The following is a 26,444-nucleotide window of genomic DNA, read 5'->3' as shown; positions in this document are numbered from 1 at the left end:
GGCTCCGCTAAAATCAAAACCAAGTTAAGTCAGTTCCTACTCTAGAGGGGAGAATGAACACAGTGTTGCAAACAAATCAAAGCAAAGGCTAAACCCACCATGTAAACAACTCAGTGCTTGGCATATGGAATCCACCCAGGGTCCTCGGGGCTCCCAAGGGCCTGGGCAACTCTACTTCTCTAGTTCTGCAAACCACAACACACACAGGTTGTCTCCTAGGCTCAAGTAAGCTCCATTCCACGCATACTGTTGTCTTTGGAAGGCATCCCATGGTACTTTCATCTCCAAATGCTTGGCCTGCCACTGTAACTGGGCTTTAACTTCCCCAGCAGCCTCTTCTGACCTCTCTTCAGGGACGCTAACCCTGACACATGGTACCAGGCCTCAACTTCTCTTCAAGACCCTTTCAATCCTGGAGCTTCTACTGCAACTGAAGCTACACTTTCTCCATTGGCCTCTCTCACCATGGCTGACAAGTCTCAGTTGCTCTCCAGGAGCCCTTCGTGCCTTCAAAGCCAGCATTACCTGGGAAACTGACATATTACCAAATTGGGCTCCCAACATGTGGTACATCCTTGGCCACTGCCGAACCACAGCTCTTCTGTGGTGACTCAGAGGAAACACTTACCAGAAGACTTCACCTCACTGATGGTTGTATTTTCTAAATCACAGTTGATTCCTTAGCCTCAGCTGACCACTATTCATTGTCCCCAAAACCAAAGGTTTTACTTTAATGATTATGGACTCTTGTTAATCAGCCAATTCTTCAACTCCAGCTAACCAGAATCACAGATTCTTAATCCAAAATATTTAACTGCCTCAATAGAGTATTTAGGGGCCTCTCATACTTCTCTTGGAAATTGTATAAGCCAGGCTTCCACTAACTATACTGCTGCATTATAAGTTCCTGCAATAACCTATTGAGCTCTGAACACTCAATAGCTTTCCTACCCTGAAGTACCAATGCCCTTCTATAACCCTCCCTAAAACATGGTCATGTTTGTCACAGGAATATCCCACAAATAGAGTACCAATTTCTACCTTAGTTAGGTTAGGTGGTTGTTAGGATTGAACACCATGACCAAAAGAAACCTGGGGAAGGAAAGGGTTAATTTGGCTTACACTTTCACAACACAGTCCACCACAGAAGGATGTCAGTACAGCAACTTAAAGTAGAAACCTAGACTCAAGAACTGTAGAAACCATAGAGGAATGACTGCTCACTGGCTCAATGAGGATGGCTTGCTCAGACTGCTATCTTATACAACCCAAGACCACCAGCCCAGCAGTAAGACTGCTTGCGGTGAGCTGAGTTCTTCCACATCAATCATTATCAGGAAGATAACTTCCAGACTCCCCCACAGACAATCTGAAGGAGGCATTTCCCCAAATGAGGTTTGTCCTCCCAAAACTAACTTTAACTTCTGTCAAGTTGACAAAACCTAGCCAGCACACACAGGGACGAAGCTGGATGTGGTTAGGCTCTGGTGCTTCAAAGAAGGGCTCCCTGAGTATCTGCTTCTTCTCAGAGCCTGACAGAGCTACACAGGCACACCCTAAGGATGTATTCTTTCTCTTCCTCCAGACCTACAGAGAACCCACTGGTGCTTTTCCTAAACTTATGACCCCTGCCCTTTACCTTACTTCAAATGGGAACCCTGGAAGTACTTTGAAATCAGCAATCCCCACAACCTTCTGTTTCTTTGTCCTCAAAGCTTCCAGAACTGACTGCTCCTTCTCATTCTTATCCCCAGACAGCAGGGTAGAGCCTGAGAATAGTGAACTTTGGCTTACCATGTGGTGCAGCCATACCATATGTGCACATAGGAGTAGAGTGTCACACTGTATTCCTACAGTCCTGTGCCCAGCAGCCCAACCATTGAGACAGCGACATGGACTTGATGGATGAGCAGAGGGACCTGGTATAGTTCAGACACTGTGGCTCTAGATATGAAGTCCTACCATGTGACAACACAGAATAACCTTGAAGGCATCGTGTTCAGTCGCTGAAAGACAAACTCAGTTTGATTGCACTCTTTAAAGTTCTCAGTGTAGGCCAATCCATAGAAACAGAGAATCGGATGGTGGGGCTATTGGAGAGGCCACAATTTTAGTTAGGGATGAGTGGCAAGCTCTGTAGACACACAGGGGTGTCGGTGGCTGCATCCTGTGAGTGTACCATGCCCTAAACTCTACAATGACGATGAGAAGAACTGATTAATCCTGCTCCATCTCCGACATCACGAAGTGCAGGCCAACCCGTGTACCTCTCCCAGTATGACATCAACCCCAGCTTCAGCCCCTGACATCCTCTCTGTGACTCAGGGACAAGCTAGCTCTCCGCAGCCAAGGCAGGCACCAGCTCCTGGCTTTCCTGAGATCTATATGCTAGCTAGCTTCCTGTACTGAGACCAGGGTTCTTGATGGTCTGCATCCATACCTGTCCCTGGAGGCCAATGCACCAAGTCACAAGCTCCTGCTGCCAGGGAAACAGGCCCTTGGGGGGAAACTCCCACCTGTTTTGTCTTTCATGGAGGAAAAATGGAATTGCTGCCACAATTGCCACTTTTGGTCTCAATGAGAAAAACTGTGTGTATCTGACGTTCTGCTGGCCAACTCTGGAGACGACGACCACTGTGAGCTCCCAGGCTGTTGCAGACTTGGGCTCTCATTCTAGCCCAAGTTTAAATCGAAAATCAAGCTGTTTCAGAACGTGGAAGGGACAGAGCTTTCTTTAAAATAAGCCTTAGCTCATGCAAAGAGGGTTCCTTGAGTATCTAGTATTACTTTATGCCAGTCAGGCAAGCAACATAGTCCTTATGTGTGGTGGTCTGAAGAAAACCAAGAGAAATCTCCATTGAAAGATTTGTGTAGGTTGGGTGTCTGTAGCTCAAGTCTGTAAATCCCAGCACTCTGGAGCTTGGGGTAGGAGGACTGCTGTGTGCTTGAGGCTAGCCTGGGCTGTAGTATGAAACTGTCACACAAACAAAATGAAACAAGTTGGGGCTAACCCCATGACCTCTCTGTGTATTGTATCGGTCTGTGACTTGGTGTCATCTTCAGAGAGCACCTGACCCTGAGGTTTGCAAGTAGAGTATGCCGTGGAGCAGAGCTCAGAACCACACAGGGGTTCTTTGTCTGATTAACATTTAATATTGGGTTTACTCAACTGACTGCATCCCTGGCAGTGGTGGTTGCCCTGGTGAGTATAAGGATGACTCCCTGCCAACTGACCAACCACCCAAAGTGGTGCCAGCCTTTGTGTCAGCAGTGGCACCAAATGGTAGTCCTATGTGAGACCAACCTGAGCACTTGGGGAGGTGGAGGTGACACTAGCTCTCCAACAGGAGAGTTCCCGATGAACCAACCGGCATCTACCACAGCCTGCACTGAGCTGGCCCAATGCACCAATCACATCTAGGAGAGAGTGGAGCTGCTGGCGTCCTTCCAGCCTGGGGTCGGTGGAGGGGGCTTATCTACACATGGCTTCTGCATTCTTATGTCTTTAACCCATCGACATGAGGGTACAGGAAGCACTTTCCTCACAAGAGATTCACGAGTTTTCACTGTTTTGTAAGAACATCAGCATGGCTTCTCATGTCCCACTGACGTCACATTCTGGGTGTTCTCAGCATCCCAGACCACCCCCTCCCCCACTGTCTGGCATCTACTTCACCTTACCTATGTCCTCTTCTGCTGGACCCGGGAAGCTGAGGCCCGGCTGGGCCAAGTCTCCTCCTTCCTCCTCTGCAAGAGACAAGAGAAGATAAGCTTACTATAGCTCTGGTGAAATTGCTGTCTCTGCCCATGGCTGAGACATTTGACAGACACAGAGACACTTTTCTGTTTCTTCCCATGGCAGTGCGCAAAGCTCCGTGTCCTGTATGGACAACCTCTGAGCAGCTGCCATGTTCTCTGTGAACCACAAGACCCCACATGTGCCCCATTCCTCTTTGAGGTCCCCGCAGAGACAGCATTTGCAAACACATCTTAGCTTCCCTGTATTACTCTGGGTGTATTTGATCCTGTTAGCATCAGTATAGGCTGCTGAGATGTCCTGACCATTGTTGGCCTGGCTTCCCTGGACCAGTTCAGTCCCAAGGGTCTGAGTCACCCCAAAAGAGAGCCCCCGACTCTAGTGATTGCAACTGTATCCACACCCCATTCCTGCATGTTCATGCACTCTGCAGTGTCTGCTTTAATGCTACCTGTAAATTCATTCTGGGTGGGTTTTCCATGGGCATCAATTTCTCCTTTTGTGAGGAGCCAGCCCAGGTCCTCATCTTTACTTTTACTTGCTTTCTCTGGCTGGTGCAGCAGTGGCACTGCTGTCTTAGCATGGTCATGACATATGCCATTTCAACTCTCTTCCCTGCGTGTATGGAGACACTGAATGGGAAGGTGAATGGATATGTGTTCTTATCCAACTATCCCCTGGGGACCTGGGCTGGCGGAATCTGGACTCTACCTCCACTTCTGCACAGCACCCCAGGGTCTGGTTTCCGAAGCTGCCATGCATCCACATGTGCAGAGTTCAGTGCCTGGGATGGCCTGCCCTGCACTGATCTGTAGTCTGCAATGTGCAGTGTTCAGCCGAACATGGAGATGCAACTCAGACGGACATGTGCCACATCACACACATATAATTGTGTCTATACATGTGGGGGTGTGCATCAAAATTATGGCATGGCATTTATGCAGTGGAATCTATACAATATGTCACCATTCTGACATACATCTATAAATACTCTGACATACATCTATAAATACAACTGCAATTTTAGACTTCATATTTGCGCATTCGTGGCATGACAACATTAGTGGAGAGGCTCTGAGATTGTGTAGACATCGCCTCTGGTAGTGAACATCCCTAATCATATAGTATAAACAAGATCCATGCAAGTGTATCATGACTGGATCTACACACTCCACTACCACTACCTCTTGAAGCAGTGCATTATCAGCTGTTGCTCCATAGGAACTTAGGAGAAGAAAGAGGCAGGTTTGTCATGGAAGATGCTGGTGACCAAGCTAGAACCTCCTTGAATAAAGATGAAGTCAATTTTCATGTCCTGGGTTTTCCTGACACTGAGAAACCACCTGCTGGACTCAGGTTCATTATTTCACTAAGGTAGTTTATTGCAGCTTTTTAGTACCTAACTATGCAGGCTTTCTACATACTTTATCATGTTTTCCTACTAGCAGATAGGCATGCCTATTAGGGATATGGTGGGTTCTGAGTCCACACTAAGACCCAGCATCATAGCCAGTTCTAACCAAGTATAGTCTCTATGGAGACAACTGCTACCCAGTGTTATCTCAAAGACAAAAAGAACTCTGCAACAGACCAGGAGTCCGTTATACTTTCTGTCATCCTCCATACACTTGTGTGCGCAATGAGATTTTACAGAAAGGATCTGAATGGGACGTTACATTACGTTGTTGGATGCTTAGCTAGCAATGATGCTGAGAAAATGGACAGAGTACAGAAAGCACAACATGGTGGTCTACTGATCATACCGCTGTGGTGGTGTCATGGCTTACAGTGCTGATGGAGGAAAACGGATGGTAGGTAGGAGAGTTTATGGTCAGCCCTGAGTTTCAGGCACAGGAGTGACTGTCTGTATAATTTACCTTGACTCTTGTTCACATTACTTTAACAGGAAGTCCTGGTATGTAGGTCAACTAATGCCCAGGTGTAAAACCAGGCAAGCATACAGAAATCTTTGTATTTGCTACCTCAGGGCTGACAGAGGTTGCCTCGCTGTAGATAGGATGTAGCCCTTCCTTGCTCAACCAGGCTTTGGATTTTCAGGCCAAGTGTTATTTCTGCCATACCCTACTCCAAGTCCCTGATCTGTACAGGCAAGTATCCTGCCCTGACTGAAGGCCACAGGTGACAGGAGTGTCCTTGTCTACGGTTCCAGCGTCTGTGCAGTAGGTGCCAATAAATGGGTGAGGGATGGGAGGAATAAAAGAGACGCAGAGGACGCAAAGGACTGCTAAACGTTAGATGACCATTCTAATTATATCAAGGAATCCCACATCTGCCTCTACAGCCTTAAAGCCATGAGGATACTGATGATCAGCAGCTCCCCTCTCTCTCTCTCTCTCTCTCTCTCTCTTTCTCTCTCTCTCTCTCTCTCTCCCTCTGTGTGTGTGTGTGTGTGTGTCTGTCTGTCTGTCTGTCTTTATACTCATAAAAAAAAACCCTGCTTCACTTCAGCTTTAACACAAAAGTAAGCTGCACAATGTGAGCTGGGGGTGTGGCAGAAGAACAATGGTGCCATTAGCCAGGCTCTCAGGCATCTGAATCTGGTGATTGCAAGCCTCCTTGACCCAGCCTCTTCATCTTCCCATGTTCAAGGCCAATAGATCTTGGACGGGGAGAGCTGTGAGATTGTGTGTGAGATTAATCAGCGCTATAAAATTAATAGTGCCTATATCTGACACCATGCTCAATTTCCATCACATCCTCAGCAAAACTAGGAAAGCGCTCTCTATAGAAAGTTCTGAAAACTACCCACTTATGCCTGTGAATGTGTCTAATGAGCATCAGTCCCCGTCGGAGGTTCTCCCTGTCCTGGCTCTCTGAGCTTTCTCCGTTCACACTGCTCCCTCAGAACGGTTTCTGGCTCACTTTACTTTATGGCTTATTTTTCTTTCACACTGGAACTAAATGCTTGACGTGCTTGGAAGAGCGTGACCAGAGACCTTTTGGGTCTTTTCTGTGTGGGAAGAGACCTTTCTAAAACTCCATGTTACAGCCCCTCTTCCAAGGTTCAACCACCCAGCTCCATGAAAAGAGCTTATAAGAGACGAGGCAGTGGGAAGGAACCATGGACAGGGTCTTCACGGTGCTTTCGTATGGTAAGAGAGAGGTTGTACCGCCCTCCAGACTGGAGGCATAGGTTCCACAAACATGTGTGTTTCCTCCTTCCTTAGAACACAAGGTACAGGTGTGATGTCCCCTTCTCTGAAGCTGCCTAGAAGTTGCAGGTAAAGGCTTTCCTGCTCCACCGAGTTCTCAGGCTTCCTGCATGGCTCTGACACATTTAAGACTGCATCTTACAGGACGCAGGTTCTGCCTGGCACCGCAGGAGTGCACAATGCTTGCTCTTACTTCTTGCAAGATGAACTATCCAGAATACCAGCCACTTATGCTCTCTTCAAGGTGGACAAAGACAGCACATGCTGGAGCAAGGTCCCTCCAACCACTGAAACCACATTGTGTCACTGAAGAAGATGTAAATCAGGAAGTTTAAGCATAACTTCATGGTACAGGCGGTCATGGCTATCCCTGCTTCCAGTCCCTTTCTTCCTCTCTATCATCAGCAGAAGTCCCACCGGACTGTCATTAATACCAACCAGTGTGGCATCATCTGGAGATTCTATGGTGACTCTGAGGACCGAGGTGGGATAAATCTGACGAAATGGCAGAAGACACGAGAGAAATGATTGAGAGTAGACAGGTGACAGTTGGGCCAGGAGATCACTTCTAAGAAAGGGCCATATGCTCAGGAAGGCAGGGCACAATACAGCTCCAGTGTCCAGGTATCTGTGGGAGGGTGTTGTGGATAGCATTGCAACTCTGTAGAAAGCATGGCTCCTGTGTCCAGATGTTTCCCAGAGGATGGTGCTGGTGTCCCTGGGAATGGCATGGCTCCTGTGTCTGAGTGTCTGTGGGAGGACAGTGACGGTATCACATTCCCTTCTCTATGGACAGCAGAGGGCAGAGTCAGCTCAAGGAGGAGGGGTTACAACACCCAGGTAGAGGGCAGAGTCACCTCAGGTAATGGTGATAAGTCAACCCAGGTAGAGGGTAGAGAAAACTATAGGAGAGGATGTGCCTGCCAAGGGATAGGGCAGAAGCAGAAGAAGGTTCCTGGCTTCTCTTTGTTTTTAGTGGGCTGCTTGATATACTTTGGCCCGATGCCTGTCTTCTTTCACACTGGTACTAAATTGTAGAACTTCTGCTTCGAGATCAAAGTATCAAAACCTGACCCTCATCACTCAAAGCTGGGTGGGACCTGTATGGAACTCAGTTGTCTCTCCTCACCTTCCCTGGGGATGGATGATTCTGTAAACTGTCCACACCTTCATGGTTCAGCCTCTTCAGGCCTCTAAAGGTGGTAGGAGATGCGCCTTTGCCCCTGCAGTGGAGCTTCTGAGCTCCATAGCTCTCCCATAGCTCTCCCGGGCTTACTAAGCACCTTGATGCTTTCCTCCCTGGCACGGCCTACCACGCCCCTCAATCTGGCACACTCTCTGGTTGGCAAGGACTTTTTTCTGGCTTTTCCGAGGAATCGTACTTTCTATTTCCTTACAAGGTACAGATGGGAGAGGAGGGTCAGGTGGAGGTCAGAATTCTACCTGGGAACCATGCAAACAAATGTGTGTGACATGCACCTTCTGGTCCTTCCCATGTCACTCCCTTGGTTGCCACACCCACTGTTTTTCATTTTGGATCTCTGTGCAGAGTGTAGGAGGTTCTCTGCAAGACAAACTGACCTTACAGGTTGGGGAACTGTAGCCTGGCTTATGTTCAGGGGGTTCCTGGCCGGGTGCTCTGTATGGTCCTGGAGATGGGGCCCTTAAGCCCCTGCCAGCAGTGACATCATGCTCTCGGTGAGCCACATGGGCCATAGGCATTACAGAGCTTTCATGGATGCTCCAAGCTTAGTTTGCTGATTCGTCCCCCTTGTCCCACAGACTTCACTTTCTAGATTCGCCATGTTCTCTAAAAAGTTTCCTCTGAAGACAGCACACCCCAGTCTACATTTTGGCCCATTTGCTAATGATAGCATTTGGAGGCTGTTTAAATGAAGGCTTCATTTCTGCTCATCGAGTACAATGACACTGATGAGTTCTGATGCTGGCTTCCTCCTCCACCGCAGCCGCAGCTGCACCACCAGCTTGCCGCCAGCCAGCCAGCCGTGGCTTCGACAATAACCAGGGCCTTTCATTTTAAATTTTCTGACAACACAGAGGGCTCATCATTCTCTTTTGGACTGAAGATTGAGCCTCAGCAGAAGCTGCCCTGAAGTCTGTAGACTCTTTACCCGTAGTTCAATGTCACTTGAATCAGGCTAAGAGGAAAACTCAAAGGCCCTGATGAGGCCACTCCACTCGGCTGAAGATGACAGGGAGAGGCTCTCTCTCACACAGCAGGTGGCATCCGCCACTGACAGCTGAATGTTAGCTTCAGACCCACAAGGGTTGGGGTTGCCTCTGTGCTTGTCTCCAAGCTTTGAGGGTGGGTCCAGTTCAGGTAGCCAAGACCCGACTGTGCCCTTCAAACAGGCTTCTGAAAAAACTCTGACTAAAAGCAACACACATTTAATTTGCTTTTTCTAGACTAGGGGAGAGAGAGAAAGGTGGGGGAGAGGAAAAGGTGCTGCAGTTAGAAAGGCAGACTTTGTTATTTAAATGTCTGAAAGCTTGAAGAAGAGATTATGTGTCTTCAGTTAAACTTGATCACTATTCACTTGAAAAGTGACATTAATTACATTTTATATAACATGTTTTAAATTCAAGCTCTAAATACATCAAGTGTTAAGTCCCTTGCGCTCCACCTCAGTGTTTAACAGGGTTTTATATCAAAGATGCTTTGAAGACATGCCTATCATGCTTGCACAGAAAACACAAACTCACAGCTAAAGCAAAGGTCATGTCACAAACTTAGGCAGTATGGCTGTCCAAATGGAGTCACCGTTGCTCTGCATGACACTCTTGGAGACCAGGGTGAGGGGTACGGAAACCGAACTTGCTCCTTGTCTGAGCTGGGAGTGGATCTAATACCCTTTGCATTACCAGGTCTATCTTAGTTAGAGCTTCTATTTCTGTGAGAAAACATCAGGATCAAGAGCCACTTGCAGAGGGAAGGGTTTAGTCAAGTTTCTAGGTCATGATCACAGTCAATCATTAAGGGATGTCAGGGCAGAAACTCAAGCAGGGCAGGAACCTGTAAGCAGGAACTTAAACAGAAGCCATGCTCCTCATGGCTTCCTCAGCGTTCTTTCTTAGACTATCCAGGATGATTGGTCCAGGGGTGCCATCGCCCACAGTGCCCTAGGCGCTCTCATATCAAGAAAATGCACCATAGGTCTGCCCAAAGGCCAATCTGATGGGAGCATTTGTCTCAGTTGAGGTTTCCTCTTCTAAAACAACTCTAAGTTGTGTCAAGATGACATAACTCTAGAGAGCACAGGGTCCTAGGAAGGCTACTGGACAATAGACCAGATCTCAGATACATCACATTTCAGAGGAGCGGGGATGAGTTTCAGAGTCCGTATGAATGTCTCATAGATCAGTAGTTTTCTGAAATTCAAGGAGGGAGCCCACTACCATCACTGGCTGGATCTTACCTGGCTATGCCTACTTGCATGGAGGAAGGCCTGGGAAGTCCCGTTAATGGTCACAGAGGCAAACCTGAGATGCGTTCAGAACTGTGAGTAACTATCTATCTAGGAAGGCTTTGTCTTCCCTAATCCACCCCTGCTCCAGGTCTGCGGTGGCAGCAACCAGGAGTTGGACAGAGGCCCTGAGCGCTCTAATGCAAGTCCAGACCTCCTCTATAATACTAGCCTCGTACAGAAAGGCAACACATGCTCGTGTTCCTTATTACATGACATGATTTCTTGAAGTTTCTGGTTATGAGCATTAACCTTTACCAGCTGAGCCATCTCTCCAATCTGTGACATGCATTCTATAAAGAACATGTCAAGCTTTTGACATGAAAAACAATAATGTTAACATTTGAACATGCTCGAGTTTTTAAATTCTTCATTTGAAATACTATGCAGTTCTTTCGTTCTTTCTTTCTTTCTTTCTTTCTTTCTTTCTTTCTTTCTTTCTTTCTTTCTTTCTTTCTCTCTTTCTTTTCTTCCTTCCTTCTTTTCTTCCTTCCTTCTTTCCTTCCTTCCTTCTTTGCTTGATTGCTTCCTTCCTTTCTAGATCTCATGTAGCCCAGGCAGGCCTCAAACTCACTATGTAGCTGAAGATAATTTTGAAAATCTGGTTATCACGGCTCACCATGCCTGGTTAGTGTAGTACTGAGCACTGAACCAGTACACTGAATCCAGGCATGCTATGCAGGGACAACTAGCTAAGCTTTATACATTACCCTTGAAATACTGTTTCAATTTCCCTCCTGAGGATGCCTGGCCTCTAGTGTTGCCTCTTCCTCTTCAACAGACATGAATGACATCAGCTCCATGCAGGTACCATTGTGTGGGATGGTTCTACCCAAGTTGTGTCTCTCTCTGGATTCTGTGCAAGACTTTAGGGTAACTTGAGGTGCTTTTTTAAAAAAAAATTATTTACTTTATGTATATGTACAAAGACGTGGTATCTGTTTTCAAACACACCAGAAGAGGAACGTTGGACCCCATTACAGATGGTTGTGAGCCACCATGTGGTTGCTGGGAATTGAACTCAGCACCTCTGGAAGAGCAGTCAGTGCTCTTAACCTCTGAGCCATCTCTGCAGCCTCAAGATGCTTCTTTGTTGTTTTATTTTGTTCTTTTCTTTTTCTCTCTTCTTCTTCTCCCTTCTTTTTAAAAAAACATGGCAAGTCTCGATTTCAAAACTCCAATTAAGGCAGAGTGGCTACATAAACGGCAGCATGATTACAGCACAGAACGTTAAGGAGCTCCAGGTGATGTAGAAACTCCCAGCACAGTGTTAGTGGAGATGGCTGCATGGACACTGTTCTTTATGGCATGGCCTCAGTGTGTAAAGAGGACCAGAGGCACTTCCTGACACTTACAGTGATTCTCTCTGATTGGAGGAATTATGGCCACATTTTCCTCTCCCCTCGTAACTCTCTGCACTTCCTTCAACAAGCCTATATACCATTTTATAAGTAGAGAGCACACTGTGAAAATACTCGAAATCTTTGTTACTGGGATTTGATGGTCTGGAGTGAATGTGTCCCGGAGACGAGGATGTGCAGGGTGCTTCTCCTATAATGAAGATCAGTATTACTGCCTTCTTCCCTCGGGAAGACAGCAGCAGAATTAAGACTGACCAGGATGCTCGCAGAGAGAAGCTCACTCATTCATCCAGCAGATTCCTGGTGCTGCCAAAGTGATGACGTTACATCAAGACCCCAGTGATCACTGGGAACAAGATCAGGTTGCTGCTCTGGGACAGTGGCATCACACAGCTCAAAAAAGACACCTTCCAAATGCTCACTGCCAAGGTCACATGAGAGGGACACAGGATGCCGCAAGAGACAAAGGTTCTATGGCTCTATGAGCAGGGGCTCAGCAGCAGAGGTCACTGCACCTCGGAGCCTGCCTCTGTCTGGAAGGTTCTACCTTGTATCTTCCCAAGGGTGTGTAGAGGAACACAGGTCATGGTTGTGGTGGGATAACATACTCACTTATCCTCTCTAAATCCAGGACCTCCGGTGCCCCCTTCTTGTTCCAGCTGTCCTGGTACAAGAGTTGACCTGTCACCCTCATGTCCTAGTTGCTGATTATGGCTATGTAACCTTGGAGAAAAGAGTTCACGTCTGAACATTAAAATAAAACAGTATGAAAACTAATTGCAAATGAGAGGTGGTGTGTAATTAACCTAAAGTCCTATGACAGACAGCTCTGCATATATAAGAGGAGAAGAACCTGGGCTCCAAGTCCCTCTGCTGCACACAGGTGTAAGCTGCCCACCTCGGTGCCTGCACATTTACCCCGGGGTCACACTGGCTGTAATCAGGATGACCAGATGACCGGGTGTGGCTGTCACCTCTTTGTCACACCAGGGTGCTCAGGTGCCTGAAGTCAGATCCTCCCATTCTTGAAATCATTCTTCTCCCCTGAATGGATATCCTGGCTCTAAGATGCCAAACTCATTGACACTCGTGGGTAAGTTGATCAAAGTCGGCCCTCCTACGTGTAAGCTCAGAGCTGACTCGGAGCTGACTCTGTGCAACAGGAGGCCAACCCTGTGTCCGTGTTCAGTGAGGTGAGGCTGCGTGTGCTGTGGGGTGGTGGGAAGCAGTGGTGTGCAGACCACTTATGGAGTAGATTCCTCATGTCCCTCCCTCATCTGGTGTTTCCTCTGGCATTTCTTATGAGTGGCTTTGTTGAGAGAAATCCTGAGACTATCAGGGGCACGGCATAAAGCTACTGTTGGAGCTGAGTCCCCTGAGCTCACATAAGTACTGACATTCCATTTAAAAATAACATACATATGTACATATGTATGTATATAGTTTTTATTTTTGTGTATGCACATCTGCGTGTGTATGTGTGTTCATGCGTGTGAGACCACAGAAGCGTTGGATCCCTTGGAGCTGGAATTACTGGCAGTGGTGGGCTGCCTGACGTTGTTGGTGCTGGGAACTGAGCCCAGGCTTCTGAAGAAGCAGAGGAGTGCTTTTAACTGCTAAGCCATCTCTTTGTGTCCCTGGAATTCCAATGTAAAGATATCATGTAATGGAGACACTAATAGTCCCATGTTTCTTATTTCATGGAATCTAGTGCATCCTAGAAATGGAGGGGAGGGGCGGGGTTCTCTTCTGATGAGGCTGTAACACGTGTCCAGCCTTCTCCACAGACAGTTGGTTCACAGCATTTAACTCTCGGGTATCCACTACACATATTTGAACTGGACTGTGCTGTGTGTATGTGCAGGCACTTAGTGGAATGTGAGAAGGATGCTGTTTTGAGGATTCGGATCCTGCACAACAGCATGCGCATAGGTGACTTTGCCTTTCCAGACCTTCACATCACAGGGCATAGGGGTGACCTCACAGGGTGACCGCAGGTTTAAACAGAATCTCTCCTCTTCAACAACGCTAGTTAAAATCCATGTTTGGAAGCCACACACAATTGAAGAAACTCACTCGATTACATACAGAATTCATTGTATTAAATCTTTAGGTTAAAATATCTCCCAGCTAACTATTGCTGGTTTACTCTCATTCTCTAAAAGAAACCAACTTTAGAAAGATGATTTGTGGTTGGTCTGTGCCCTGAATCCCTGTAAGTGGCCACTTTCAGTACGACTGAGCTGAAAACCTGAATTTTGATCTATATCCCTAGGCCCCTCCATTATTCACCTATTTCACTTTGGATATTAATAAAACGAATAACATTTGTTAAAAACTGACAGACGAAACTGGTTACCCATTACTCATTGACAAATCACACCCAGGCCATCATTCCTCTTTCTCTAAATACATCACACATTGGGTTTAGCGCAGGAAACCAAATAAATAGGAGGCTTTACAGTGGCGACAAGATTGCAATTCATTTTATAAGTCCTTGGTTTCTGGATCGATTTGGTTGAACAAATTGTATGGTTCTTGACCTAAATGCAGCCCTCTCCCTCCACCCCCAAAATGATTGTACTGTGCTGGGGTGGCTTGCTGGTCCTAATTTGTCTCAGCCTCCTCCTTGATTCTGCATAGAAGGTGACATCAAGACAAGGGACAGAAGGGGCCACACAGAGTCAGAGCCCAGCTGCACCTCAGAGCTTGGCAGCCACAGGCACGCACGCATTTCAGTGTCACCTTGTGGCACACACAGTGGTGTCCACATGGTCGGCTTCCTTGGCAGTCTCTGTCCTTTCAGCAATTTATGTTTTTGCCAGTGAAGTGCCCTGACAGTTTTCAAAGCACTTGGCACGAGCCTCTCAAATGTTCGGAGCTGCGAGAGAAAAACACAGCTTTGTTGCCATCTCTGCTCCCCTGTGAGTCAGAGGTCACAGCTCCGGTGCCTGGCGCTGCTGTTGTGAACGTGCAGAGCAGGAAGCTTTTCCTTAAGTCTGCCCTCTTCAATGTAGCTGCCTTCTGGAACTATCTGAGAGCAACACACTTTGCAACCAGCATGGGCAACAGTGCTAAGTCACAGACAGACTCCTTCAGGAGCTGTGGTCTTGCACTTTCCCCAGAGAACCCCCTGGTCCCATTGCTGCTGTGCCTTATAACGGAGTGTTCCCCTGACTGGCACAGTTCCCATCCGCTGCCCTGGCCAGCTTGAACTGCTCGAATGCAGGCTGAAGCGGGTTTCAAGTGACTTCCACTTCAGTTGCCCCTTATCTGGAAAGCCGAACAGTATTACTCCTGTCAGAGGTTTCGGACTGAGAGAAAATGCACAATGGACCTGGGCAGAGCGACTGGCATTTGACAGACAGGACTCCAAACAATGTCTGCAAGGTGCAAACGACTTCTGAAGTCCCTTTCAAAGTGAAAGCTCAAAACGGCGGACTGGCCTTTGCTTTGGGAAGCCTTGGTGGGGGTGGTGGTGGGGTGGTGGTGCATGTGGCCTTCGGGTGTGGAAGAAGCTCATTGCTCCCTGACTGACTTCCTGTGGTGCCTGAGTCCTCAGAGACTCCCCACTGCCCTCCACCTGTGAAGCAACTCCATGTCCCAGATCACTGTCCTTTCTCAGGATATGCATGCTCCAGCTTAACTGACCAGGGCTAGGGGTGGGGAGCTGTGTGGCTGCCACACTGCACCATCTTAGCATGCAGACCTGAGATTACAGACGTCTCAATATTTTGCTAACCAGTCCCAGCATGAGACTATATGCTGTTGAATAAAGTGCCTAACCACCTGCTATCTCTGCTTCTTGTTCATACGTGGCATGCACAACTACATCTCTACAGTGGCTTTCCACGAATGCTGAATATGCATGACTGTTCTTCAGAAACATCTTCTTCATTTCAATAATGATAAGCCCTGCTCTGCCTCTGAGGTAGAAATATATATATATATATATATATATATATATATATATATATATATATATGCAATTCATTAACTTAGTTTATAGCAAGAGAAGGCCTGGCTAATCAACCTCATCTAAATTATACTAAAAGTGTGTCATTATCTGGTAAGATGAGAAGAAAGAATGCAGAAATAATTTCACAGCAAAATGGCAGGGCAGCACATTGAAAGCATCTTCAGCTGCAAGCTCATTCCCGAGCCTGCCTGTCAAGGCTTGCTCCTGAATGTCCACACGATTCTCTACAGCTCGGTGAACCGGGCCATGAAGATGCCTGGCGCTAATGTCTGATTTTCACCCTCAGTGTATCCATCCTCATGAACATGTCAGATTGCATCTGATGCTGCAGCCGTGGTGGCCGACGTTCCAGTGGGCAGTAGAGAGAGCGGTGAGGCTGAGAGGGGTGTACAGACAGCTGACAGGAAGACAGATCTGATTCCCTCCAGGGAACCTGTGCTCACAGCCAGGGATTCAGGGAGATGAGCATGCAGATTCCACGGGAAGACCTGGAAGATACCATCTCCATGAACGTTACAAGAGGTTCCAGTTGGCTGAATTATTCTTAGATCTTCCATTACAGTTTATAAGCATGGATGTTGGGTAATCTGGCCATTTTGGCCAGAAGTCCTAGTCTAGCCCACAGTGACCATCTCAACCGGTCTCACCCTGGTGGGTGCCTCCCCTGGGTGCAGTACAGTTGTTCTGCATCCTTATCAACAGATTTGGGGGGGCGGATTTTTTTTTGAGACAGGGTTTCTCTGTTGTAACCCTGGCTCTCCTGTAACTCACTCTGTAGACCAGGCTGGCCTCGAACTCAGAAATCCACCTGCCTCTGCCTCCCAAGTGCTGGGATTAAAGGCATGCACTACCACACCCGGCTATCAACAGATCTTGATCATGACTTATAGATTATGGCTCTACAGAAGAACATTGTGGGCACCCGGCAGTGCCATCCCCTAGGCTTCCAAGTTTCCTTTTCCTTATAAAGTGCCTTCCACGAGGAAGCTCTGTAGGCCCCACTTTTAATGTTTGTTTTGGAATAATCTTGAGCCAAGTTTCTTTTTTTTTTTTGAACTAGAAGGGCTAAGTTCTGAAATTCACGAGGGCTGTTTTGTTGGACTAGGGCATTCACACAGGGGTAGTACTGCAAAGAGGGTATGGTGGTTTAAGTAGGAATGCCTCCTAAAGACTCATGTACTTGAATGCTTGGCCCATAGGGAATGACACTATTAGGAGGTGTAGCCTTGTTGGAGTAAGGAAGTGTGTCACTGTGAGAGGAGGCTTTGAGGTCTCATATGCTAAAGTTAGGCCCAGTGTGGAACACAGTCTCCTTCTACTGCCTGCGTATTGAGATACTGAACTTGCAGCTCCTTCTACAGCATCATACCTGCCTGCACGCTGCCATGATGACAATGGACTTAACCTCCGAAACTGTAAGCCGCCCTCAATTAAATGTGTCCTTTATACCAGTTGCCATGGCCGTAGCGTCTTTTCACAGCAATAAAACACTGACTAAGATAGAACCATTGGTAAGTCATTCCTTTTGTTGAGCTAGTTCACTGTTGTTCACATGCTCCTGGTCCCCCAGATACCTGGCAGAGCACCCTAGATCCTTTTTCCTTCTTCTCAGCAGCCATCTCTGGTTGCTATCTCAGTTAGTTTCAGGACCAACCACTTTTTTCTTCCATTCGTATCTGCCATCCCCATCAGCCCAGAGTCCCTTCCCAGAGAGCATTGAAATTTCCAAGTCACACTCACCCATAGGCCAGCACAAGGAGACCAATTGTTTTCAAGGATCCCAAGCCCAAACCCTGAGATCTCGGTGGCTTAGCATTCAGGAGAAGCAGGGCACAGTATAAGCCACACACATCTCTGCATAGAAGCTGGAAAATCCCCACTTGGGAGAGCATATATACCCACTGGAGTCTTGGATGCTTCTAGGCCTCTTCTTGGTGCCCACAAAAGCTCTAGAGAAACATTTCTTAAAGCTGATGGCCCCATTGCAAAATTCCAGTTCTTCATACAGTCCAACTCCTTTAGCTGTTCAAGAGGTTTTAAATGAACCAAAGACACCCCCTTCAAAGATTTCCATAAGGCAGCTGTGCTTGTTAAAGACCCTGCTGCTGCCCTGGCTGGTCACAGAGTGTTGTTACCAGACACAATGGAGAGCTAGTATGTATTTCCTCTTAATTGAAACATTCTTTCCTAAAAGAAAGAGGGATTCTCAAAAAGGGAAAAGAAATAAAGGGGAAAAAAAAAGGGAAGATGCAATGCCTATGGAATAAACGAAACTTACAAGGCACAGGAATATCCTCAAAGTTACAGGATTCACAAGGTCCAATCTCAGAGTTTTAGAAATAGTAACAGTTGTTGAGGAGAAGGAGCTCTCATTGTCTGAGCTTCCTGCAACTTGTACAAAGAACTCCAGATATGCAGCTTTTGTGACTCAGGCCCCATGCTACTGAGATTTCAGATGACAGAGATGCCTTTGAGTGACCCAAGTTTCTGTAATGAGCCCCAATAACCTCGGCAATTTACTAATCTAGCCATCTCTTTAGCCTGTCACTGATGCCCTATCTGGAGCCAAATGAGCCACACTTCTGAAGGGTATTGGGTGAAAGGCCACACTTGCTGGGGTATGAGAGCACAGACATGCTCATCAAGTGTATGAATTGGGGGACATACTGAAGAAGGCAATGGTGGGGACACACTGGAACCCCTCCACCCCCAAGTCTGTGGCCCAAGAAGGCAGTGGTCAGCATGAGTCACAGACAAGTCAGCCCTGTGGACCCCGGCAGTGGCGGGGTTTCCAGGGCACCCAGTGAGTCAGATGTTGCTTCATGCATCATCTGAAAATTAACTACCTTCAAAAATAACACCCAGCAGAACCTCATCTGCTGCTCGCTTTGCCTATAAGATTTTTCAGAAAAGCCATTTCCACTGGGTAGAATCAGAAGCATCTTTCTCATTTCAACCCAAGGCTGCAGCCTTGATCAGTGGCCAGTCTCATTTGCGCAATGTCACTACACGTCAGCATGCGAGCGGACGATGAAAACCAACTCTGAAAGGCACCTTCCCTTGGCGCTTTATTTTGTTATCTTGCTATTTTGTTAATGTGAGCTCTACTTGGAAAAATTATTTGTAGATGATTTAGTGGACCAGTCAAATGAACTGTTAATTTTTTCCTTTTTACGTATTTGCTTAAAAACTATTTTCTTTCTAGGTTTAAGTTGTTGCTTAATGCAAAATATGTGTATATATATTCTGAAAGTCTTTGCACAGTTGCTGCTATGTAAAAAACATGATCCTGAGCAACAAAACGAATCCTCTCTGTCCCAGATGTCCCCATCATCCACCCTCTAGGACTTATGAGGAAACATGAGCAAATTCATTTTTGAAGCTATGAGCAAAGAAAGGCAGCTTTTATGTCATTAAAGGTGACACCTAGACGTGGGGCATGGTCCCTGAAGCCAACTGCTGGGCCCAATTCTCTACATTGTCATCATGTCCTGGTGGGATCGCAATACATATCTGATAGCATGGTGGTGAGCACTAATATACGTAAAACAGCTAAAGCAGGAACAAGGCTCTTAAGAAAATTAGAGTTATGCTAGTGTAGCTCAATTTTTAGATAAGCAACCGAGATCCTTCATAATAAATCTTACTGGGATAAATAATTATAACATTCCTAACTTCTATCTGAAGAAAGGATTCCACATTAAAATTCTGGTTGCAGTTCATATGACTGTATTGCAAAGCACAGACACCAACAAATCAACAGCCAGCACGAACTACAGGAAGCCACTGATGAGATTCCTGGGAAAGGATCACCCTGACAGCAAGTGTTTTTGTTGGTGGTGGTAGTGGTGGTGGGTTTTTTTCTGCTGCTCTGCTAACCAAGGCTTGATAACAAGAATGATATGGGAGACAGAAACTGGCAACTTATCAAAATGAACGAGAATTCCACTGCCAACTGTTTCAAAAATCAAAACAACAGGCAACTTTTCTTTTCTTGGTGAGTTAGTTCTACCAAGCAGCAGCTGCTCACTGTCTTTTAGGGATGGGCCCAACTTTCCTAAATCTGTTTGCAGTTCAGCAGCAGCTGCTGGTTTTTGGCCCCTTGCAAGACAACCCTGCTGTTTTGTTTCTGTTTTTGTTTTTGTTTTGTTTTTTCAGGATAAAACATTCCCATGTATAAGTACGTAGAAGCTGTTTCACCATCAAAAAGACCATTTTCAGCAGAAGACAGCCGTATTCTGCCACTTCTCATAGTACATGTCCTTCTCTGCGTGACCTGATGCTGAATTGGTTTAGGAAGCCCCATTAGGTCTGGAATGGATTTCATCTTGACTTTGATTGGCTCTGAGACCTGTGGTCTCTTTCTTTTAAAGGTCACTGAGAAAATCCTCTTGGATCCTTTGGGCTCTGTGGTCTGAACACTACTCATTTGCTCCAATTCAATTCCTTTGTGATACTATTTTCTTTGTGTGCCCTACGGAACCCGTCTGGTCTAGTTTCCCTGGTTCCATCCAGACAATCTAATGCAATTATGTGTTTCCAGAGATTAATTTCTATGACTTGCATGTGACTGAAAATGCACGTGCTGTGCCAGAACATGCTCGTTTCTGGTCCCTGCAGACCCCTCCTTCTACTGAACTAGAGCCTGCTCCCCATGGCACCTGAACCACGACCCACACCCTCTTTCCACCCACTCCCTCCTGAACAACTGCCACTAAACACTAAGCTACCAGCCTTGCCTTGATGAAGTTCTCCTGAATTACCAGGCATAACAACACAGGCTTTGTTTGGGAAGGCTAACTCAGCATGATATACATCACGTAGAGCTATGCCTGGTACCAATCACCCTGAGGTATGTGAGCACTGACCACCAGTGAAAAGAGCCACATTATCATCCAGGGACAACTGACAGAAATCGTCAGGACTGCCAAGTATCTATGCCCTGCACAGCACATTCCTTGCACTCCCCAACACATGCTGCTTCCTGCTGAGCAACAGTTCAGAGAGGAGGGAAGGAAGGATGGGAGCATGCAGACAGTGCCTGCCTCAAGTACTGGCCTGAAGAGGAAGAAGAAGAAGAGGAAGAGGAAGAGGAAGAAGAAAACGAGGAAGGGGAAGGGGAAGGGGAAGGGGAAGGGGAAGGGGAAGGGGAAGGGGAAGGGGAAGGGGAAGGGGAAGAAGAAGAAGAAGAAGAAGAAGAAGAAGAAGAAGAAGAAGAAGAAGAAGAAGAAGAAGAAGAAGAAGAAGAAGAAGAAGAAGAAGAAGAAGCAGCTCACTGAAAGGAAAGGCCAGAATGGTTCTTATGCAAATGCATAGCTGAAACGCTGGGTTTGGAACAGAGAACGGATCCAGTGAGCAGCCTTTCAGACCCCATGAGCCAAACTTCTTACCCAGAATGCCTTAGGCCACTGCTGTACGTTTGTTCCATTCTGCAGAACAACATGGGGCAGGGGGGGGGTGAGGGTGGGGGATTCACTTAGAACTTGGCCAGAGACAGAGTCCGCCTCAAAGATTCTAGTTGCCAGATACTATTACATCCCAGAGTAGTTATGATCTGCTCAGGACACATTCAAATAGACTCTCATTCTAACTGATGGGTTAACTCATGTCAATTATAGTAAAGATGAGCTTAAGGAAAATAACAAGGTGGGCCCTAAAGTTCACCTGAAAGATTAGAAGAAGTCCAGAGACCTGGGGTAACCCCAGAACAAGTGGCGGAGGTGACTCCTAGAATCTTATTAGCATGCTCACTGACCAGCCTGCCCTGCAAGTGAGGACTGACTGGGACTCCTATAAGCAGAGGAGTATGGGAAAGACTCGGGTGGAAATTTCATTTGGCAGTATTCGTTTTCTCCAATCTTTTAAATTATTCCAGCCATATCATCTAATTTCACATGGGCTCTGAGCCTGTGGACCCACGTCTACCTGTATGCTTAACCATGAGGAACTAAATGCCAGTTAGCTGCTTGCGATCTACAGTCCTCAGAGCAGATGGCAGAAGAATGCTATTTGTTGCTTCTGCAGATAGGTGACTTGGGACAACTCAGTTGTTGCAGACAGGTGGTGACTTGTGGCAACTTAGTTAGTACTTCAGACAGATGGTCCAAGAATAATAGTGTGGCCAATGACTGGTATGCATCGAAGAAATGTTTCTGAATTGGAATGACAATAAAAGAGAAAGCGTCCTCAAAGACAGAAATTTCTAGAGGACATTCTGTTGAGTGGAGCCATAAGGCAGGGGTAGGTGTGGGGTCGGGGTGTAGAAAAGAGGCCCATGGGATGGAAGGAAATCGTCCATAAATAAAAGATCAGAGCATGGGAGATACAGGCAGGCAGATCTCTATGGGCTCAAGGCTAGCCTAGTCTATATAGTGAGTTCAAGACTGGGAAACCCTACATAGCAAGATCTTGTCTCGAAAAAAGCAAAGCAAAGAAAAAAGGCAAAATCAGAATGCTGGAGAGATAACTAGGCCAGTGAAGTGCTTGCCTTGCAAGAACAAGGAACTCAGTTCAATTCCAAGAACCCATATAAAAATGCCAAGCCAGTATCTGGCTTATAAGCCCAGCACTGGGGAAGTAGAGCCTTTGGGGATCTCAGTTTAGCCTACTTGGTGAGTTTCAAGACAGTGAAGAAACCTTGTCTCAACAAACAAACAAACAAACAAACAACAAACCAAAAAACCCCAAAAGGTGTAGAGTATCTGAGAAATGATATTGAGGTTGCCTCCTGCCCTCCATATGCACATATGTACATATGTATATACACAGAGAGATGGGGAGGGGGGAAGAGGGAGGGAGGGAAAGAAAGGGAGAGGGAGAGGGATAGAGGGGGAGGGAGAGGGGAGAGAGTGAGAGAAAGAGATGGGGGGGGGAGAGGGGGAGAGAGGGAGAATAGACTCTAGCTCAGTCATTCCTGCCAGGTACAAAGCTACAAACCCCTAGACTAGATCTATTGCATTTGTCTTGACATCGAGTGATAGTTTGCACCTTCCATTCCTTGACCAAAGACTATGACCCCATTCAAGACTTGAACTTGGAAATGAGCTTGGGGCTCAGAGCTTATAGACAAGCACACGCCCTCCTCTCAGGGGTCTCCCTCATTGTACCACACTCCCAACTAGCATGCTGCCAGTAGGGTGAATCAAACCTCCCTTAGCCAAAGGCTTGTCCACAGAGAATGATCAGTCCCAGCACAGCAGACGTCCTGTTCTGCATGAGTTACCTAAAAGCCAGCCTCTCTCTACATCTATTTAGATCCCAGGAACACAACAGGAAGCAAGTAGATTTCAGTGCAGAGCTGGACTCAGCAACACAGCTGGTAAGTTAGATGAGAACAGACAGCCGTCACGCTGGTCCTACTGTAGGGAAGTAGCTGAAGAGTGACACTGACTCCTCGGGAGCCTCACGCTGTGAGAACAATACTAAAGTTGCTAAATTCTGCAGTGGAGGAGGAACGAAGAGGAAGTGTGCGATGAAAATACCCAGGCTGGTCTCAGCGGAAATTAGCTTGACTCAGCTCAAAATACACATGCTGTGCTCAGCTGAACTATCAAAATTAGTGAGAATGTGGGGGAATAGACCCACTGACATCTCCAGGCGCAAGGAAGAGAAAGCCATGAGCGCGACTAGAGTCACTCTATTCTTTAACTTGGCTGAAGATGGGAACAGGATGCTCTTCTCTCATAGATGCAGCTGTGACTTTGGAAGGGTTTTTACAAGCATCCCTTCAAAGGGCTGTTAGAAGGGAACAGTAACTAAGAGGCAGGGAGGGCATGCCAAGTGCCAGGAGACCTCCAGGGAGTCATCACTATTAAGACTCTTCTGGTTTTGTCAAAAAACTTCCCACAAATTCCAAAAAAAAAAAAAAAGGAGGTTTGTATATACGTTTCTTTTAAAGGATATGCTCGCCTTGGCAGTCTCATTGTCTTATACGAAACGAAGAGTGACCAGCAGTCTATTACAAGATAAGACTTTGGAAGTGTAACTTAACAGATTTTTTATTATTTTTTTTAAATGTGCACTTATTTTACATGTAGGAATGTTTTGCCTACACGTATGTCTGTGCCTCACATGGATACCTGGTACCTGTGGAGGTCAGAAGATAGTGTCAGGTCCCATGGAACTGGAGTTAGAGGTGATTGATTGCAAGTCACTGTGTGGGTGCTGGAAACTGAACCTGGGACCTCTGCAAGAACAAGTGCTCTTAACTGCTGAGCCAGCTCTCCAGATACATATTATTTTCTTTTTAGTGAAAGAAGGTACTTCTGAGATTTCTTAAAGGAAACACACACTCATACACACACACACACACATACACACACTCACATTTTCCACACATGCACACACACACAAACACGTACACACAAATACATGCACACAAGCACACACATACAAATACATGCACACAAACACATACAAATGTAAAACAAACACGTATACAGACATACAAACAAACACATGCATTCACACATATACAAACACACAAACAGACACAGACACAAATGCTCATACATACAAACCCATGCACATACAGGCAACATGAATACTGAGCTTCTTCTCGTGGGTCAAAGGTGCAAAAGATGCCCCATAAGTCACTGTAGAAATGTAGTAGTCCCTTGGTTAACAGTCACTAGCAGCCCCAAAACCCCTGGGTACTCCTAACCTGCATAGACCATTCAGAGGTCTCTAGTTCACTCTGTTATGGATCCACCCTGAAGTTCAGGTTCTATGTGGGCCAATAACTTGTAGCTTTGGTAATGAATTGAGTCAGCATGGAAAGCAATTAGTTCTGGACCTCCATTGATCCCGATGATTGATCCAGCAGCAAAGTAAGAAGTCAAGTTAAATCTTTTTTCTACCTGACTCACAGTCACCATGGTATACCTTTGCATATATAGGGCATTCACTGAGAATAAAGACAGCTACTCTGTATGATTTTCAGAGAAGTCACTGGAACCACAGCACCAAGGTGACTTCTGGTTGAAGCTATCCATCGAGCTACCCTTCTTAGAAACTAAGCAATTCACTAGAGGTGGTTGTTATTGAGGAACAAGACAGGTTTCAGTCACATAGCTTTTAATTCAGTGGGAGAGAGAAAAATCTATACAGTGATAACCAACCTGATTTAAGATGGAGAAAATGGGACAACACCCATACCTGGGAATTAACCAAGAACACAGTCGGAGGAGAGCTGTCCCATGAGGTCGACGATGGCAGATATGATGCTAGTCTCAGTAGCTAAGAAGGAAAGGGAACCCCCGGAAGCAGAATGGAGGACGAGAGATCAGAGTACATTCAGGAGCTCACACAACTGCATGCTGGGAAAGGAACTGGGAGTGGCCAGAGAAGTAATACCCAGACACTCAAAGCCTCAGAAAGCACAACCAACACTGAACACGTCATTAACCAAACTCGCTTTCCAACCAGACAGGAATCGCGGGGACAGCACACCATATTAGACACTGGGGAAATAAATGCTTTCTTCTCAGCATCCAAGTAGAGTAGTGGCAAGAACAATTTTTAAAAGACCCCTGCTAAATCAGCAGCTATGGCCCTAGAGGCAAGAGTCCTTTCCTGCATGGTCTTCTCTGTGACCTGAGGGCAAGTGTCAGGGGATTACTGTCTTGGCCCTGGTGAGCAGAATGCCTCTAGCAGATTGAGGAGAGCTGAGTCTCAACCATACATTGTCCCAGGGGCGAGAATCAGGACAGACTGACACCAAATGAGTCCAGAGTGAGGCTCACTGGCTTCCAACTGTCAGGTTCTATAGATTTCCCCTTAGATTCCCATTAGATGCCAAGGAGAGTGAGTCAGATGAAATCCCAGACAAAGAATCACATGCATGCCTATAGCAACTCTGAGAATCAATAGTTAGGATTGCATTTGATTAAAATGCTCTGACAAGTCAAAAGATTCAGAGATGGCCTGTTGAATGGGACTAATGTCTAGAGGAGCTAAAGAAAAAGAAAACAACCCAAAAACAATCCAAACCAAACCCAGCAAACAACCCAGTGACTGAATGGGGCAATGAAATGAATGGCTTTCAATACAAGCACAAATGGCCAATATATATGAAAAAAATGTTTAACATCCTTAGTCATCGAAGAGATGGAAATTAAAACTATTTTGAGATTCCTCCTTACTCTTCAGAATAACTATTACTGGAGAATAAAAACAACAGTAAATACGAATGAGAATGTGGAGAAAGGGGACTCCTTATGCAATGCTGATGGAATTGAAGTGGCCCAGATATCATGGAAATCAGTATTAAGTTGTCATAAAATGAAAAGGAATAGAACTAACAAGATTTAGCTATACCCCTTTTAGGCACACACTTGAAAGGGTCTGAACCAGGGTGCCACAGAGATCCCTGCAAATCTGTGTTTACTGCAACACTAGTCACAATAGTCACCCTTCAGAATCAGCCTGGGTGTCCATCAGCAGGTGAACAGATAAACGAAACGTGGTGTGTGTACACAATGGGGTTGTATTCAAGGAGGCCATGAAGATGAATGAGGTAGTATTGCATACTAGAAAAGCAAAAGCCACTAGACCATCATATTAAATGACATATTCTAGTCTCAGGAAGACAATTATTGGAACTTTTGTAGATTCATGAAACAATATATATATATATACACATATATATATATATATACATATATATATACACACACACACACACACATA

The 26,444-nt window shown here is 46.2% G+C and overlaps 1 protein-coding gene across 8 annotated transcripts in view; it reads right to left on the bottom strand.

Moving 5' to 3' along the window:
- Positions 1 to 26,444, bottom strand: part of Dlgap2 (DLG associated protein 2) — a 757,651-nt gene that overhangs the window by 154,565 nt on the left and 576,642 nt on the right. For all 8 annotated transcript variants that reach the window (XM_006508783.4, NM_172910.3, NM_001145965.1 and 5 more), the window contains one exon: positions 3,682 to 3,747. In XM_006508783.4, the coding sequence (XP_006508846.1) occupies positions 3,682 to 3,747 (66 nt within the window). The remainder of the gene's footprint in view (positions 1 to 3,681; positions 3,748 to 26,444) is intronic.

The sequence above is a fragment of the Mus musculus genome, chromosome 8 (assembly GCF_000001635.26).
Source record: "Mus musculus strain C57BL/6J chromosome 8, GRCm38.p6 C57BL/6J".
Lineage (NCBI taxonomy): Eukaryota > Metazoa > Chordata > Mammalia > Rodentia > Muridae > Mus > Mus musculus.
The sequence above is the reverse complement of the archived record's forward strand: the minus strand, read 5'-3'. Positions and strand labels throughout refer to the sequence as shown.